The following is a 17415-nucleotide window of genomic DNA, read 5'->3' on the forward strand; positions in this document are numbered from 1 at the left end:
ATCATCCTGACAGTATCTCGCTCCGCGGGCCGGATTAAAAGGTCCGCCGGGCCGTAGTTTGCCCATTGCTGTTCTAATGATTGGTCTATTTGTGAGCCGAGGCCACATGTTACGGATGAAATTGCAATTTTTTCCACGGCACACCAGACAATATCTCACGGCACACTAGTGTGCCGCGGCACAGTGGTTGAAAAACGCTGATATAGATAACCCACAGAGGATTGTTTCCATTATTGGCAAAATTGCAGCAAGAATGACTGGCACAAGCATTACTGGGATTTTGTTTAGGCTGTTTCTGGAAAAATATATTTGAGTTAGAGCAGATGGAACTTAGAGAACCTAAACTGTGAAAGCTGTGTCCAAATAAAGCAAATAACTGGTCACCAGATTTCCCAGATGTTTTCCACCTTACTAATTTGCCATGCCTTTTTTGCACTTTCTGAATGGAGGTGGCTAGCTTGATAGAGAAACATGACTTTGCTTCTGCGTGTCAGAGCTGCCCCTCTGATGGCCTAATGACTGATGAAGGAATAATCAAGCAGTATGAGTGGTTCTAAAAGCACAGATTTACAGAAAGAATGAGGCAGAAGCAGGGAGAATCCTTGCACTGCAGGTCTCCAGGTAGAGCTTCCTCTCCAGCAAGGAGAACAGTGAGCAGCACAGTAGTGACATCACCAAATATTTCCTAATTTGGTGAGACCAGCAGTCAGAGGCAGCAGTGGCTTAAGTCAGTGGTCTCCAAACTGCGGCCCTTTGCTTGATTTTATCCGGCCCTTGGGACATTATTTCCCCCACCATCAGCAACAGTCTGGCATAGTTCCCGCCACTGACACCAACAATGTGGCACTATTCCTTCCACTAACACCAATAATGGGGCACTATTCTTTCCACTGACAATAATGGGGCATTATTCCTCCCACTGACACTAATAATGGGGCATTATTTCTCCCACTGACACTAATAATGGGGCATTATTTCTCCCACTGAAACCAATGATGGGACACTATTGCTCCCACTGACGCCAACAGTGGGATGCTATTCCTCCCACTGACACCAACAATGGGAAACTATTCCTCCCATTGATACCAGTGATGGGGCACCATATCTCCCGTTAATACCAATGATGATGCATTGTTTACTCCCAATGATGCCAGAACATTTTCTTCTCCCACTGGCCACTGTCCGGCCCCCCTAAAGTCTGAAGGACAGTAAACTGGCCCTTCATTTATAAAGTTTGGAGACCCCTGGCTTAGGTTATTCCACACTGCATATACTGTATACAACTATGAGGATCAAGGCCAGGCATTGCCTTGGAACAGTAAGTGCACTGGTATTTTTCAGGAAGAATTCCAGGCAAAACGTAAATTTTTTAGGGTACTTCTAATGAACAATCAACATTTCTAGATGTTCCCTGTATAAGATACCAAATCTGCACTTTGAGTTCAGGTTCATTTTATTGGGCATGGGATATTTCTTTAACATTACTCTCTATAGTAAAAGAAAAAAAGAGAAAAGTAAAAACTAGTGTAAGATAGTTTTTTCTTCCTAGAATTAAAAAAAAAATGTTTAATCTAATAAGGCTTGCGTAACTTTAGAGCTGCAGGAAAAGTCATTTCCTTCAGCAACACATTGCATTGTTGGACATATTGAACCTGCAAATGTATTATAATGCACTTCATAATGAGGACAGAATATGTTTTTGTACCATCATCCAGTATGAAGTAGCTGCACAAAAGGAGCAAGCCGGTTAAGTATACACAAAGAGAGAATTAAAACCTGCCGCTCCGGTGTGCAATCTGTCGCACACATAGGGGTGAACATGCGGTTCATCCAAAGGTTTCCTGTAATATGTTTAAAGGGTTTTAGAAAATCAACATAACACGGAGACCAGAAGCTGATCAGACATTGTTCCTAGTAGAGATCTTTATTATTGTGCAATCATTTTAACATTTTACGTTGGATTCCTTTGCTTTTCACTTAAAATCCTTCAATGCATACATAAAATTCATCATTAAAGTTGAACTCCAGGCAAACAGCTAAATCGTTGATATACATGTATAATAACCGTTTCACCTTCTAAAAGGCCGGTAATTCTGTTCAACCAGTATTGTGTTCCAGGCATGCCCAACAAAAAACATAACCGGCTTAGTGACCGCACTTTTCTCCAATACAGATAACCAATACAGCGTGGTCACTGATGCAGCCCAGACCGGTAAATTGACAATAAAGGAGCATCAACACATTCATGAAGTCATCACTCTGCTCTCCAACAAGCCATGTGTTATCCTGACAATATATTAGAGCCTGTTTGGCCCTCCCTCACCCAATCCTTCCATGCAGGGGATTACAGGAAGCTAATATTCGATAGGATCCAGGTACTTTTATGAGCTGTATTTCAACACACATTTTTTTTAAGGAATACATACATTTAATTTTGTTCTATTTCTTTTCTTACTGGTATTTATATAGCACCAACAATTTACATATTGTACATTCACATCAATCCCTGCCCTCAAGGAGCTCACAATCTAAGGTCCATAACTCACATGCATAAATACACTTACAAGGGCCAATTTTTGACAAAAGGCAATTAATCTACCGTTATGTTTTTGGAGTGTGGGAGGAAACCCATGCAAGCACAGGGAGACTATGCACGCCTTATGCTTCTTATTGTCCAGGTTGGGGACTTGAACAAAGGATCCTAGTGCTGCAAGACAGGAGTGCTTACCCCTAACCCGCTATTCTGCACTAAGTATGGACTTTTGTTTTTATCTGCCTGGCTCCAGCTTTAAAAAGACTTTGTCATGCTGTCCAATCAAGGCACAATGACAGAGTGTCTTTAGGGCCGGTTCACACCATGAAACGCAGAGGAACGCACTGAGCACTCCTGTGCGATTCACATGCGATCTGGGTGCAGTGTGATTTCAGTTTAATCATTTTAATGGGCTAAAATTGCGCTGGATCCCAGCAAAAATAGTGCATGTACTACTTTACAAAACGCACAGCGACCAGATCGAATGGTACTTCTGTATCATGCAATCTGGTGCAGGCAAACACACCACTTGAGATGTAATTGGCAATGCTGCGGGAAACATGCACAGAACAGTGTGAAGTAACCCTTAAAGCCCACCCTCTGGTCCACTTATACTCATTTCCACCGCGCTCCCCTGCCACCCTTCCTCTGTCACAGCCCCACAATACCCAGTTTAAATAAGTTATAAAGAATCATGTTTTTTTTTTACCTTCATGCATTTTAAAAACCTTCTGCGTGCAACAGCCCCCCCAATACTTACCTGAGCCCCATCTCAATCCAGCAATGTGCACTGCACAAGAGACACAGCTTTTCCAGGTCTCTCCCTACTCCCGCTACTGTCAATCACAGCCAATGAGCTAACGAGGAGATAGCGCGGGGGGCAAGCAGTGTCTGTGTATGAATGGACACACAAAACAATGGCTCGGATTTCCTGTTTCAGGGTGGCTCATTTCTTTTGCAGCATTCTATGGAGCCACTCTTGCATGCAGGAAGTAGAGTTGTGTCTCCCTACACTTTGCATATCAATAGAAATACACAGCCCTGTAATCTATGATGGCAAGGCACTCCTTTTCCCTCCCTCCTAATCTCTTCTTCACTTCTCTAAGCTAGCAGACCGGCTGGAGACTGCACTGTCCAACGGTAATTATTTCCTGTAAAGACTGGAAGTTCAGGGAAGCAGCACTGAAAGAGCAGGATCAAACAGCACTGGCAGCTGTAAGCTGAAAATGCTGGGGTAAGAATTATATTAGTTTACTGAGGAATGTTTATTTTATTGTTCTCTGTTTGTTAAGCTAAAAAAACGCTGAAGCCTTAAAGTGGTTGTAAAGGCTCAAGGTTTTTCACCTTCATTCATTCTATGCATGAGTGCCCCTATTGCAAGTTGCTTGCTGTGGGGGCACTTGGCAGGAGGGAGGGGCCAAGGGCACCAGCGGGGAACCCAGGAAGAGAAGGATCTGGGCTGCTCTGCTTTGCAAAACCATTACACAGAGCAGGTAAGAATGACATTTGTTATTTTTTTTTTGTAAATTGCATTTACAATCACTTTAACCTCTGTGCCAGAAGATGTTGGAGCTTACACATCACATCACAGTATCCATGCCTAATGACTGGCTGCTATTCCAGAGCACGGCATCATAGGAAGAAGTCCCAAACTTCCCCATACCTGAAAGTACCAGGTATCTTGTAGTCATTGCATTGGAGGAAGGAACAGCGAGGATAAGAAGGGTGTTGAGGCTGCTTTGAAGAGACTGTGTCCCTTTGCCTTGCTAACCAAAGTGACAAGAAGTCTCAGAAGCCTAGACAGGTTTGATATTATTAGGTAGGGCAGGAGAATATTTGTCTGTCTTGTCCCACTGTGTGCATACACGTGCTTCATTTACATGCTGTTCCCAAATCTAGCTTTTCAGAATCTTTACTTGTTCTTCACAAAACTTCCATGGACAATTGTACAAAATTGAACATGGTTACCGATCCCTTATATTAGCTACAAACTCTGAATATCTCTTCCTGAGATCTCTTCCTGAGCTCAGTTGAAACATATAGCCACAAATGAACAAGATAGGCAACATGTTACAAAGGTGAGGATTTCACTGTCCTAATTTACAGCATCAGCAGTCAGAATGAGAGAATGTCTCTTTAAACTCTCATGCCAGACACACAGCTAAATCTAAAGCTGAAATAAAAATGTGGGATCTGTTATCTCTGCCAAAGCAGTTGGAATTCTGTTTAGCCAGTTTTGCGATCCAGGTGCCCCTACCAGGCAGCATAACTAGGTCAGTGACTTCAATGAAATCAAAGGATAAATTCACTATCAGTGCAAGTATCCTTTTCTGTCCCTACTCATTCCAGCAGACTACAGTCCCGCTCTTTCAACATCTTCACTGTACACACCGATGAGGTCATCATTCTGCTCAGTTATCTCCCAATGAGAACACTGTGCAATGTAGTAGTGCATGACTGGCTAACCGTACTCCTGCTGTGTAAATAATTGCAGGAAGCTAATATAAAGACACATTTGGGTATAATAATAGTTGTATTTGAAATACACTTTTGTCAAATTCATCAAATGCAAACCTTTCATTTCATGTCTGCTTGGAGTTCAGCTTTAAGACTGTATAATTCTACTTCTAAAGGCATTCATACATCGTCCATGACATGCAAAGCAATATATCATTTCCATATTCTCCTTTTTGTCTCTGATATCCACACGAGCGTTTATTTGGATTCAATATGTTCCATAGGGAAAAGAGACCTGGCTCCGGTTTTCTAGACAAAGTAAATAACTGGAGAGGAGGGAGTGGACCTGAGCTCCATTACTGTCCGATAACTGCAGGGCGATCGGATATCAGCTATTGATAACATTGTATTCTACTATCTTCCCACCAAGTGATGTCAGTTCTGTTTGTGCAATATGTAAAATATAAGTAGGCAGTGTTTTAAAGTGTTTATTAGACGTCAGCTCATCTTGTAAATTCCTCCCAGTCCACTCCAGTAAAGAAAGGATGGGATCTGATCTCTTCAACACCTGCAACTCCAGCTCCAAGGCGCTCCAAAGGATTAAACTGCAAAAGCTGAAAAAAAAAGAAAGAAAATTATTTGACAATTTCAATAAAAATGTAGCAAAAACAAAATGAATAATGTGCCCAGAGAATTCTCATCATCCAACACATTTCTGGAAGTGTTGTATGCCTGGTGCAGCACTAAGTGCCGTGATTTCTTCCACTGGTCATGAAGTCAGGACACATTGCTGACATCAGAATCAGAGGGAGGATGAAGAGGATTCTCCAGGTACTGTAGGTATGAGCCAGGTCATTATAACATCTCTTCTTTACAAGGGAACCTTTTATTCTAATTTTAAGTTCGTTCTGCACCCATTTTCAGCCAACAGCAGGTCACAAAGCCGGTCCAGGTTCATATGGTCAGGATCCACTCAGAACCCTGGATCATCACCTGGCTCAGCCTCTTAACGATTTGCCGAGAGCCTGAGCCAGCTCCTCCCGCACCCTCCATGACCCAGCGCTCCAGTGAGTGCTGGGGGGCAGAGCAGAGAGCCAGAGACTGACAGTCTTCCTCTCTGCTCAGAGCGGAGGGGAGAACTGAGCGATCACGGTGTTTGATTGCTCAGTTGTCTGTGCAGAGCTGGAAGGGGAGAGCCCAGGTGAGTATTTTTTTTTTTCAAAAGCCCATACTTCCCTTTTAATGTAATTGTCAGTTTCTGAAAGATCATAAAAACTAGAGTGGCCCTTACAGCTAAAAGTATTATGTACAGTTGCAAGAAAAAGTATGTGAACCCCTTGGGATTACGTGGAGTTTTGCATGAATTGGGCATAAAATGTGCTCTGAACGTCATCTAAGTCACAACAATAGAAGAACACAGTCTGCTGAACATAATACTACACAAACATTAGATGTTGCCATGGTTTAATTGCACATAACATGTAAACATTCACAGTGCAGGGAGGAAAAAGTATGTGAGGCCCTAGCTTAATGACTTCTCCCAGAGCTAATTGGAGCCAGGAGTGAGCCAACCTTGACTCCAATCAGTGTGATGATAATGGATGTGTTGCTGACAGCTGTCCTGCCCTTAAAAAACACACACCTGTTTTGGGTTTACTGGTTTCAAGAAGCACTGTCTGATGTGAACCATGCCTCGCAGAAAAGAGCTCTCAGAAGACCTACGATCAAGAATTGTTGACTTGCATGAAGCTGGAAAGGGTTACAAAAGTATCTCCAAAAGCCTTGATGTTCATGTGTCCACGGTAAGACAGACTGTCTACAAATGGAGAAAGTTTAGCACTGTTGCTACTCTCCCTAGGTGTGGTCGTTCTGTAAAAATGACTGCAAGAGGACAGCGCAGAATGCTGCATGAGGTAAAGAAGAATCCCAGAGTGTCAGCTAAAGACCTACAGAAATCTCTGGCACATGCTAACATTTTTGTTGACACATCTACAATAAGGAAAACATTAAACAAGAATGGAGTACATGGGAGGACACCACGGAGGAAGCCATTGCTGTCCAAAAAGAATATTGCAGCACGTTTGAAGTTTGCAAAAGAGCACCTGGATGTTCCACAGCACTACTGGCAAAATATACTGTGGACAGATGAAACCAAGATTGAGTTGTTTGGGAAGAACACACAACACTATGTGTGGAAAAAAAAAGGCACAGCACACCAACATCAAAACCTCATCCCCACTGTAAAACATGGCGGAGGGAGCATCATGGTTTGGGGCTGCTTTGCTGCCTCAGGGCCTGGATGGATTGTTGTCATTGATGGGAAAATGAATTCCAGAGTTTATCAAGACATTTTGCAGGAAAACGTACGACCATCTGTCCGCCAGCTGAAGCTCCACAGAGGATGGGTGATGCAACAGGACAATGACCCAAAGCATACAAGTAATTCAACAAAACAATGGCTGCAACAGCACAGAATACGCCTTCTGGAGTGGCCCAGTCAGAGTCCTGACCTCAACCCGATTGAAATGCTGTGGCATGACCTTAAGAGAGCGATTCACACCAGACATTCCAAGAATATTGCTACACTGAAACAGTTTTGTGAAGAGGAGTGGTCCAAAATTACTCCAGATCATTGTGCAGGTCTGATCTGCAACTACAGGAAACGTTTGGTTGAGGTTATTGCTGCCAAAGGAGGGTCAACCAGTTATTAAGTCCAAAGGTTCAAATACTTTTTCCTCCCTGCACTGTGAATGTTTACATGTTATGTGCAATTAAACCATGGCAACATCTAATGTTTGTGTAGTATTATGTTCAGCAGACTGTGTTCTTCTATTGTTGTGACTTAGATGACGTTCAGAGCACATTTTATGCCCAATTTATGCAAAACTCCACGTAATCCCAAGGGGTTCACATACTTTTTCTTGCAACTGTATATTGAAGGATACCTGTGCCTCCCTAAAGCAAAACTGTCAGCAAAACTGCAAACCAGACAAATAAGTGGTCTATTGAGGTTATCCTTCCACACGTCCCCCATGTCTACAGAGTCCCAGAACCCAGGGTGCTTGCATATGAAAAAATAAGAGCACCCAGTATTTTGGGACTCCACAGAGAAAGCCAAGAGTTAGCCCTCTTCCTCCTCCATTTCAATACTGGTCTCAAAATGTGATGTGTGGCCACACTGACCGGTAAGAAAGAGTTGGAGAGCGATAACTAGAACAAGGAAGGAAATCGTCCTATGCTTATATGCCCACATCCTATATTTCATAGAACCAGAAATGTGCGTAGCAAGGCACTTTAAAGGGCATCTACATCAGAAAACATGGTAACATAACATACAGTCCACATGTAATATCAACATGTTTCACACGTTTGTTTTCCTCAGGAGCACAGAATATGTTGCAACTGAGCAACAGAATATGTTACCCGCATAGTCAATGTAGCCCCTTAAAAACCTGTATAAACCATAATACTTATCTGTATAATGTTTCCAAAGGGACAAAGGGGAGAATCTTTAAAGAGCACAGGTTACCAAAACTTGACACAAGGGATGCCAAAATAACTGCCAAAATGATCTGAAATGGCAAATTTCATAAAAGGAGACAAGAGAAAGGAAGGAGATCCCAAACATCCTCATGCAATATGTTCAAATGTCTAGATGCTGGACCCAAAAGATGTCATCAACAAGTCTGTCCAACACAGAATGCCAAGAGGAACGAGAGATAACTGACCTTACTAGGTAGTAAAATCAGGATGAGGATGACAGCCCTGGAGACTTCACCTATAAAAACAGGGCAGCATCCACGTGTATTTCAAAATAAGTTGCTTTTAAGTTTAAAGTATAACTATGCCCAACATTTTAAAATACTCAACTCAAACCTTCCTTATAAAAATGTACAATGTTTAAAGTGACCCTGTAACTGGAGTGTCAAAAAAAGACATAGTACTTTAAGAAAAAGCAACATACCTACTTTACTGCCTCTCGTGTGCTGATACAGAGCCATGGTGTAGCTCCCCATCCACAGCAAGTATCTGACCCTTTGGATGAGTCGAATACCTGTACCCCCTGCCACATGCTGTGGTTCCTCCCACAGATTTGTATGTTCTGTAGTGACATACGAGCTGGTGAGAAGAATCCTAGTGTACAATGAGGGAGGAGGTATTCTATACACTTGAACGTGTGGAATATTTGTAGTGGCATAAACACAGAGGCCCCCAGAAAAATAAGTATTTTACAGATTCTTTTTTTTAAAAGTATGTATTCTTTCAGCTTTGCCCATGCAGTGACAGGCTCACTTTAGGTTTTCATAATCTCCTTCTTTCAAAGAAGAAGTACCTAGTGATCCTGCCTATTCACAAGTGTTTTTTGCACAGGATGACAACACTATTTGGCCTACAATGATAATAATGCACCATTGTCACCCTGAGCAGCCACTGCAGCCACCTGGACTACAGAGCTACATTTCTACGGATGTATGCAAAGGATGAGATTAATTTTTCACAAATACTTTCGCGTTTACCTATCCTGAAAAATCACACAACGCTGCAGTATTTAAAGAGTTACTCCACTTTTGTTGAGAAAAAATAAAAACATTACCCTCTGGGTGATCTATGTACATTGCAATGAATTTAACAAACTTTATTGCACATTCCTGCCTTTTGTTATTCTGAAGAAATTGCGGTTTGTCTGTGTCCATGAGCAAAATGTATGTGCATGGGAGTGATTTTATAATTATCAATCAGCTGCACTTGCAAGGTTCTAAAGAGGAAAGTGACAGGGTCTGCATCCCTTTAGATGTGGAAAACTCATACAAATGAGCACAGAGAGGCCACTCCAGGTGGAAACATGTGAACAGTTAATCATGAGCTCACCACTGCTGCCTTGTTAATCATATGCATGATGAAGAGAACTGGAAAAAAAAGGCGCTGTGGAAAATGCTCTCAGACAAGCACCTTAGTGAAGGTGCATCTTTATTGGGTGAGACAAAGTAGCAAATATAATAAAATTGACCAGCCTGAAGTGGACAGTGTGACTCCAATGGACAGCCCTGATCTCAGCTCCCCTCAGAGCGGACGGGCCGTCCATTGGAATCCCACTGTCCACTTCAGGCTGGTCAATTTTATTATATTTGCTACTTTGTCTCACCCAATAAAGATGCACCTTCACTAAGGTGCTTGTCTGAGAGCATTTTCCACAGCGCCTTTTTTTTCCAGATCCCTTTTAGATGTGAATTCCCTTTGGGAATATCTCACCAAAAATTAAATTTCTGTTGCAGGGGATGCCCAAAATCTGACTTGTATCTTAGTGCTGAGTTCTGGAAAAATCAGTAAGTCAACACACTAGCAGGAAATTACATTTTCCCGGGCGTTCTGTACACCATCTGCGTACAGAATGCCTCCAGGTTACCATTTTGCATTGAATCTTACAGTAAACTACAGTGCTGCAGACTGAAAAAGAAAGGTAATTTTTAATAACACTCAATGACAATATGACTTGTGTAGCAATTGTATATTGAAAGAGGAGTTACCCTGTATAGTGAATAAAGCACTTTCCCAATAAATTTGATTATATACATACCACGCTCAACAAATCAATAGTGACATTTATACAGTATAAAGCACCAAATGCTGATCAACAAATTAAAACCAAGAGAAAGAAGGAAGCTTTTTTCCAATTGTGAAAAATCCTCAGATGTGTCAGTTGCATGTGAAAATCTAAATAAAGCCAAGTATCCAAGTCAGTTGTAGTATTAATTAAAATTCCTTTAAAGTGGAACTCCACTCTCTTAATCAATATTGACTATTTAGAATCCATATGCTGCTAGCATTAATAAAGAGAACGGAAATAATAGCATATTTACTTGTTTTAAACTTTTTTTTTTACTTTTCTTTAGTTACTTCCTGGTTTCCAGGTGTAAGCAAATGATGTCATACATCCCAGGAGTCTTTGGGAGGGGAGGAAGGGTTTTCTCACTTAAGCACACCCTCCTGCCTGAATGTCTGAGCTAAGAGCAGATGGATTCCAGGAAGAAAATGCTACATGAATCATCTGCCCTTACTCAAGATAGCCACTGCATTAAATGCAAGGGGGTGCTTTTCTAAGTGATTTCTCTGCAAAATAAAACATGGAGACATGGATGGATGGGTGAGTTTGCTTTGAAAATTAAAAACGAATTAAAAAGCGTTTTTGGTTTGTAGTGCTCAGATGCACTTTAGTTTAACTTTATGTGCTCTTAATATACTGTGAAAAATCAACTTGCAAACCACCACCACTGATCCCCCATGGACACATGCTCAAGTTCACAAGGAGGAGGGTTACATTACCCCTCAATGGCAATCAATACAGAACATGTAGTCCAACCGGGCACCCTCCTGAATTTTCCTCCAATGGAGTGAAGACCTCAGCAACCCCTGTGATCACTTACAGTGTCACTCCTATGGAAAAATATGTTAAAAAAAGGGGTATGACTATAAGGGGGGGGGGGGGGGGGGTGAGGTGTAAATTCCAAAAAAATAAGCTTGACCAAAAAAAATAAGTTTGACCAGGAGGGTGCCTTCCTGGATATTCCTCCAATGGAATGAAGACTTCAGCAACCACTGTGATCACTTACGGGGTCAATCCTAGAAAAAAAAAAATGCGGGATGGCGATGTGTAAATCCAAAATAATAAGTTTAACCAGAAAGAGACCTAAAAACAAGCCAGGGGACAAGGCAAAGGGCTGAGCTCATGCGCATAAAACTGTGTCACATACTTCATGGTGAAGTTGAACATACTGACTAGCTGAACATCAAGCAGTTACAACTCCTTGAACAGATGTTTTTGTTTTTGTATGGAATGCCTCTCTAAAGTGGATCTACACTGCATCTGAGCACCACAAAACAAAAATGCTATTTATTTTTATTATTTAAAGCAAAATCATCTATCCCTCCATTTCTCCATGCTTTATTTTGTTGAGAAATCACTCTGAAAAACATCCCCTTGCATTTCTGGCTGCGACCATCTTGAGCAAGGGCAGAGAATTCATGTCGCTTTCACTTCCTGGAATCCATCTGCCATTAGCTCAGGCATGCAGGCAGGAGAGAGTTCTTAGCTGAGAAATCCCCTCCTCCCCTCCTGAGATGGATGACATTTGCCTAGGCATGGAAACCAGGAAGTAACTGAATAATTATAAAAAAAATCAAAAAACTTTAAAACAAGCAAAATACAATCTACTTTCCGATCTATTTACTAATGATAGCAGCATAAGGATTAAAAATAGTCAATGGTGATTAAAAGAGTGAAATTCCACTTTAAAATGAGTAAGGGTATTGTAAGCCAGGTAATATAGAACTAATATTGTGTAGTAGTATGCATAGCATAGTCTACATGTCAGTGTAAATCCTGTACTGAAAGGGTCTTTGCACCAAGTACAGTACAGATATTTGGATTTTCCCCAGTCAAACATTTGTCTTCATCTGCCACTACAAAGCAGAGGGAACTTTGAAGAGTATGAAAGTGAAGTCAAAGGCCCCGTATGTAGGGTAAGAAGTGGCATAAATTTCCCCAGACGCTCCCTCTGGACGTGTTTTTGACATTTGTAAGTAGAAAAGGAAAGGGAAAAACAGACGAGCCCTCTCCATGCTACTAGAGACTTTCCTTTTTCCTGCTAAAGACTTCCTGACAACATGGACTGCTGGTTTCCTCCTACAAACAAGAGGCGACATTAGAATCTCCCCAGCGGCCACTTGCAGGGGTGTTATGAGCCGTGATGAAGATGCTGGGTCATCAGAGAGTGCAGGGGTTAATTTCAGAGAACGCTTTCCCCTTTCTTATTACTTCTGGTCATGTAGCGCAGGTGGCCTGAGAGGAATCTTAGCAGACATGATGGACCAGCAATGACCTCACAGGCCACCAGTCTACAAGGATGCCGGGTCAAATCTCAAAGACCCAGACAAAAGGCTGACAGCATGAAGCTTTGACTAAAGGTTTGACCTTTGTGTCTTTTACAAATTACTCTATGGGTTATACAGTATTAATGATATGAGGATGTAGTCTAGTCAGACCATAGATCAAAACAACCATACAGTTTTTACCACAAAGCTGCACAAATTTACATATAATGGTAGTAAGAAAAAAAAAAACAAAGCAAAATGGGATTTTTATTTATTTGTTTTTTTGTTTTTTTTTAAAGCCTGTATTTCAGATGAATCTGCAAATCTAGAGTCCTTGGCTATTGTAGACTTAATATTTGGAGTCATTTTACAAATTGGTGCCTCTACCAATAAAATCTTTTTTGGTCTTACTACCATCACATCTGATGACTTCAATGCAACCTAAACAGAGGGACCAACACTTGGACTTCCCTCCAGCTTTTGGTAGTTGTTGTGCAGCCCTTAGGACCATTATGGAAAGTGAGAGCATTGGTTTGTAAAGAGGTAATAACAGTCATTTATACTGGCCTCATGAAACATGTGCCTAGTCTTTCACTATCTTCTGCAGCAAGCTTCCAATCTCCAGCCGAATCCGTAGGATGTCTTTATGCAGGCCATAGACGGGGAGAAAACCGGCCGTTTTTTTAACAAGAAAACGAAAAAATCGGTCGTTCAATAGGCCGACGTTACCACCAACAGTAAAAAAAAAAAAAAAAAAAAAAAAAAAAATCGGCCAATTTTCTTCCCATCTACGGCTGGCATTTAATTACTTCTGTCCCTGCAGAGAGCCCCGCTATTATATTTGACATTAAAAAGTATTGTGGTTGCAACATTGTATCTATTTGTATCCATTTCGGATACAGATGGGTTTTTTCGGATACAAATAGATACATTGTTGCAACCGCAATACTTTTTCATGTCAAATGTAATAGCGGACTGGAATTCTTCTTCTCTTCTTCTTTTTTTTTTCTTATTCTTTTTCTTCTTCTTTTTATTTATTTTTTCTTCTTTTTCTTGCAGGTCACGGCTCATGCGCAGATTTTTTTATCGGTAAAAAGATCGGCCGATTTGCCCATCATTGCCGCGAAAATCGGCCGATCGGCAAAATTTTTCCAACTCAAAAAAATCTGAGAAAATCCAGAAAAACGTCCGACCAATTAACTAATTAACGATGTGAAAATCGGCCGATTTTTTTTTTCGGCTGAAAAATCGGCCGATTTTTGACCCATCTATGGCCTGCATTAGTCTCTGACAATCATTTTATGTCTGCAGTGTTTGGCAGTCCTCTCCTTACCACTACGTTTGCCTATTATGTATGTCCCTTGGGTGATGACAGTTTAAACCCCCTATACCTCATAAGTTGGCATCCACTGGTCCAGAGCAACCTACTTGGACCAAGATTTGCATTAAGACAGATATATAGTGCATTCATAAAGTATTCAGACCCCCTTGACTTTTTTCAATTTTGTTGCAGCCTGATACTACAGTTGTTTTAATTAATTTTTCTCATGAATCTACACTCAGTACCCCAAGTGAAAATAGTGTTTTGGAAATGTTTGCAAATTTATGAAAAAGGAAAAACTGAAATATCACATTGACATAAGGATTCAAACACTTTGCAACAACAGTTGAAATTTAGATCAGGTGCCTCCCATTTATCTTGCATTGCTGAGATGTTTCTACACCTTGTTTGGAGTCCACCTGTGGGAAATTACATTGGTTGGACATGATTTGGAAAGGCAAACACCTCTCTATGAAAGGCCTCACAGCTGACAATGCATAAGGTATCAGAGCAAAAGCTATGGGGTCAAAGGAACTGGCTGCAGAGGTCATAGACAGGATTATTGAAAGGCACAGATCTAGGGAAGGCCACAAAAATTCTGCTGCACTGAAGGTTCCCAAGAGCACAGTGGCCTCCATAATTCTCAAATGGAAGAGGTTCAGCACAACCAGGACTCTTCCAAGAAGCTGGTCACCTAGCCAAACTGAGCACATGGGGGAGAAGGGCCTTCGTAAGAGAGGTGACCAAAAATCTAATGGTCACTATGACTGAGCTCCAAAGATCCTGTGTGGAGATGGGACGAAGTTCCAAAAGGACAACCATCACTGCAGCCCTCCACTGATATGGGCATTATGGCAGAGTGGCTAGACAGATGCCTCTCCTCAGTGAAAAACACATTAAAGAGGTATTTGCCTTTCCAAATCATGTCCAATCAATTTAATTTCCCACAGGTGGACTTCAATCAAGGTGTAGAAACTTTTCAGCAACAATCAAGAGAAATAGGAGGCACCTGAGCTAAATTTCAAGCGTTTCAAAAGGTGGGAATACTTATGACGATGTGATATTCCAGTTTTTCCTTTTTCATAAATGTGCAAACATTTCTAAAATTCTGTTTTCAGTTTGTTATTATGGGGTTCTGAGTGTAGATTAATTAGAAAAAAAGTGAATTAAACAACTGTAGTATCAGGCTGAATACTTTAGTAATGCACTGTATTCTACACAAGTTCATTGTTAAGGCAGCAAACCTCCCTCTCTGTACTAGTCTATGGGAGTGCAAAAGCAACTTGAGTAAGGTAATATGAAGGTCACAAGGACGTTACCTCCAGGTCAAATGTACCTAACAATGAGCTCTGAATGATCCCAAAATCTGTCAAACTGCTACTGTCGACGTGAGCCCAAAGCTCATCAACAGCCCCTTATCACATATTTATATAGACACCTTAAATGAAAACATATAAAATAAAACCGAGATAGTTCTGAGTTGTGTAACCAGATCTTAGGTGGAAAAGTTTATAACTATATCTACACATAAGAAGCAAAGAAAGGCTTTGCTGCTATAGGTCTCATGCACACCGACAATTTTTAACCCCTCTAGAAGCCAGCAGCGTTTTGGCCAAAAAAAACTTGTAAAAGTTGGTAGTACGTTTAAACGTGTTTACCCGCATCAAGCGTCTGGCCGTTAATTAATTTCATTAGCCAGAATAAATAATTTATTCTGCCCATTGAAATAAACTCACGCTCAAGCGCTAAAAGTGCCTAGCGTTAACACGCGTTTATGCGCGTCAAGTGTTTTTTCAGCCAAAGTGCTGCTCCAGGACGCCCGTCCCGCCCACAGTAAGTTTTTATTTCTGCTACTAAACTCTCCTGCCACAAAATGCTGCTAAAATCCTGTGTGTGATTGAACACATAGGATAACATGCAGGGGGGTTAGAGGCAATTAAAAAAAATGCCTGACACCCCTAGGAGCAGCTGTATAAACGTCCAGTGTGCATGAGGCCTTAACCTCCCTGGCGGTATTCCCGAGTGTAGCTCGGGGTAAAATGTCAGTACCAAAAGCGGTATCCCCGAGCTACACTCAGGCTTACCATGCGGCGCTGCATAGGGAGTCCCTGCAGAGCTTACCTTGTCCTTCGCTCCCACGATGTGTCCCCTGCAGCGTCCCCGGTATCCGGCTTCTGTGTTCCGGTCCCTGTGACGTCGGGACGTACGGCGGCGGCGGGAAATTTGAAATTTTTAAAAAATGTCATTTTTTTCCAAACAAATTTTACATAGTAAAACATTGCTGTTTCAACCCATTTCACATACATTTTGTCCCGAGTGCTTTGTCCTGCGCCCTGCCTGCATTTTGTCTGTTCTTTCTGCCTGGAAACTGAGAAACTTCCATGGCGTCCAAAAAGCGTCCTTTTAGGTCAAAAGTGGTTTAAGATCAGCTAGAGAACAGTGATAGTAAATCAGAACCACTTGCAGAATTGAGTGATAATGATTCGTGGGGAAATTCGTCATCAGACACTGAAAACGATTTTGCGACTTTGCTCAGCAATGTGCGAACTTTCAAATTTCAGTGTTTTCGGTTTGATTATATTATTGAATTAAATGTATTATTATTATATTATTATTTTTTATGATTATTTATTAAATTATAATTTATGATTTCGTGTTTCAAGTTTTATTATACCCGGGATGTTTACTAGACTCTTGTTCGGACAGATTTCAGTGAGTTATTCCTAAAAATTACAGGCCTACAATAAAAAAACTACATATTTCCATGCAAAATAATGGTACCGCTTTCAGCACCAAAAATCTGAAATAATCATACCGCAGGGAGGTTAAGTGTCAGATACTGAGGATCGTCAGCCACCATGCCCCTGCAACACAGGGAATTTCAGTGCTGTGGACAGCGGGACAGGTAAGTGTTGGGGATCATGCACACTAATGTAACACAGGTGTATGGCAGTACAGCATAAAATACGTCTGTATTTACAGTGCCTGGTAGGCCCAGATTAAGCAAATTTCTGCCCATGCTACTGTAATTTTGTAGCAAACGCCAGTGCTCACAATTACATGAGTATGTGTATAAATGTAATATCCTGAACATGCAATTCTCACATTTGGAAAATTATGTCCATATGCATGTAACTGCGAGTACTGGCGTTTACCAGAGATTACAGTCACACAATGCATTTTCTAGTACAGTAATATGGGCAGAAATAAGCCACAGCTGGGGCTCCCAGGTGCT

The 17415-nt window shown here is 41.3% G+C and overlaps 1 protein-coding gene across 2 annotated transcripts in view; it reads right to left on the reverse strand.

Moving 5' to 3' along the window:
- Positions 1–1905: 1905 nt before the first annotated feature.
- RPS6KC1 (ribosomal protein S6 kinase C1) overlaps positions 1906–17415 on the reverse strand; it is a 227383-nt gene continuing 211873 nt past the window's right edge. For both annotated transcript variants that reach the window (XM_089677776.1, XM_089677777.1), the window contains exon 16: positions 1906–5604. In XM_089677776.1, the coding sequence (XP_089533902.1) occupies positions 5494–5604 (111 nt within the window). In that variant the 3' untranslated portion in view covers positions 1906–5493. The remainder of the gene's footprint in view (positions 5605–17415) is intronic.

The sequence above is a fragment of the Staurois parvus genome, unplaced genomic scaffold (assembly GCF_062004578.1).
Source record: "Staurois parvus isolate SC_StPar_1 unplaced genomic scaffold, SC_StPar_1.0 ptg000192l, whole genome shotgun sequence".
Taxonomy (NCBI): Eukaryota; Metazoa; Chordata; class Amphibia; order Anura; family Ranidae; genus Staurois; species Staurois parvus.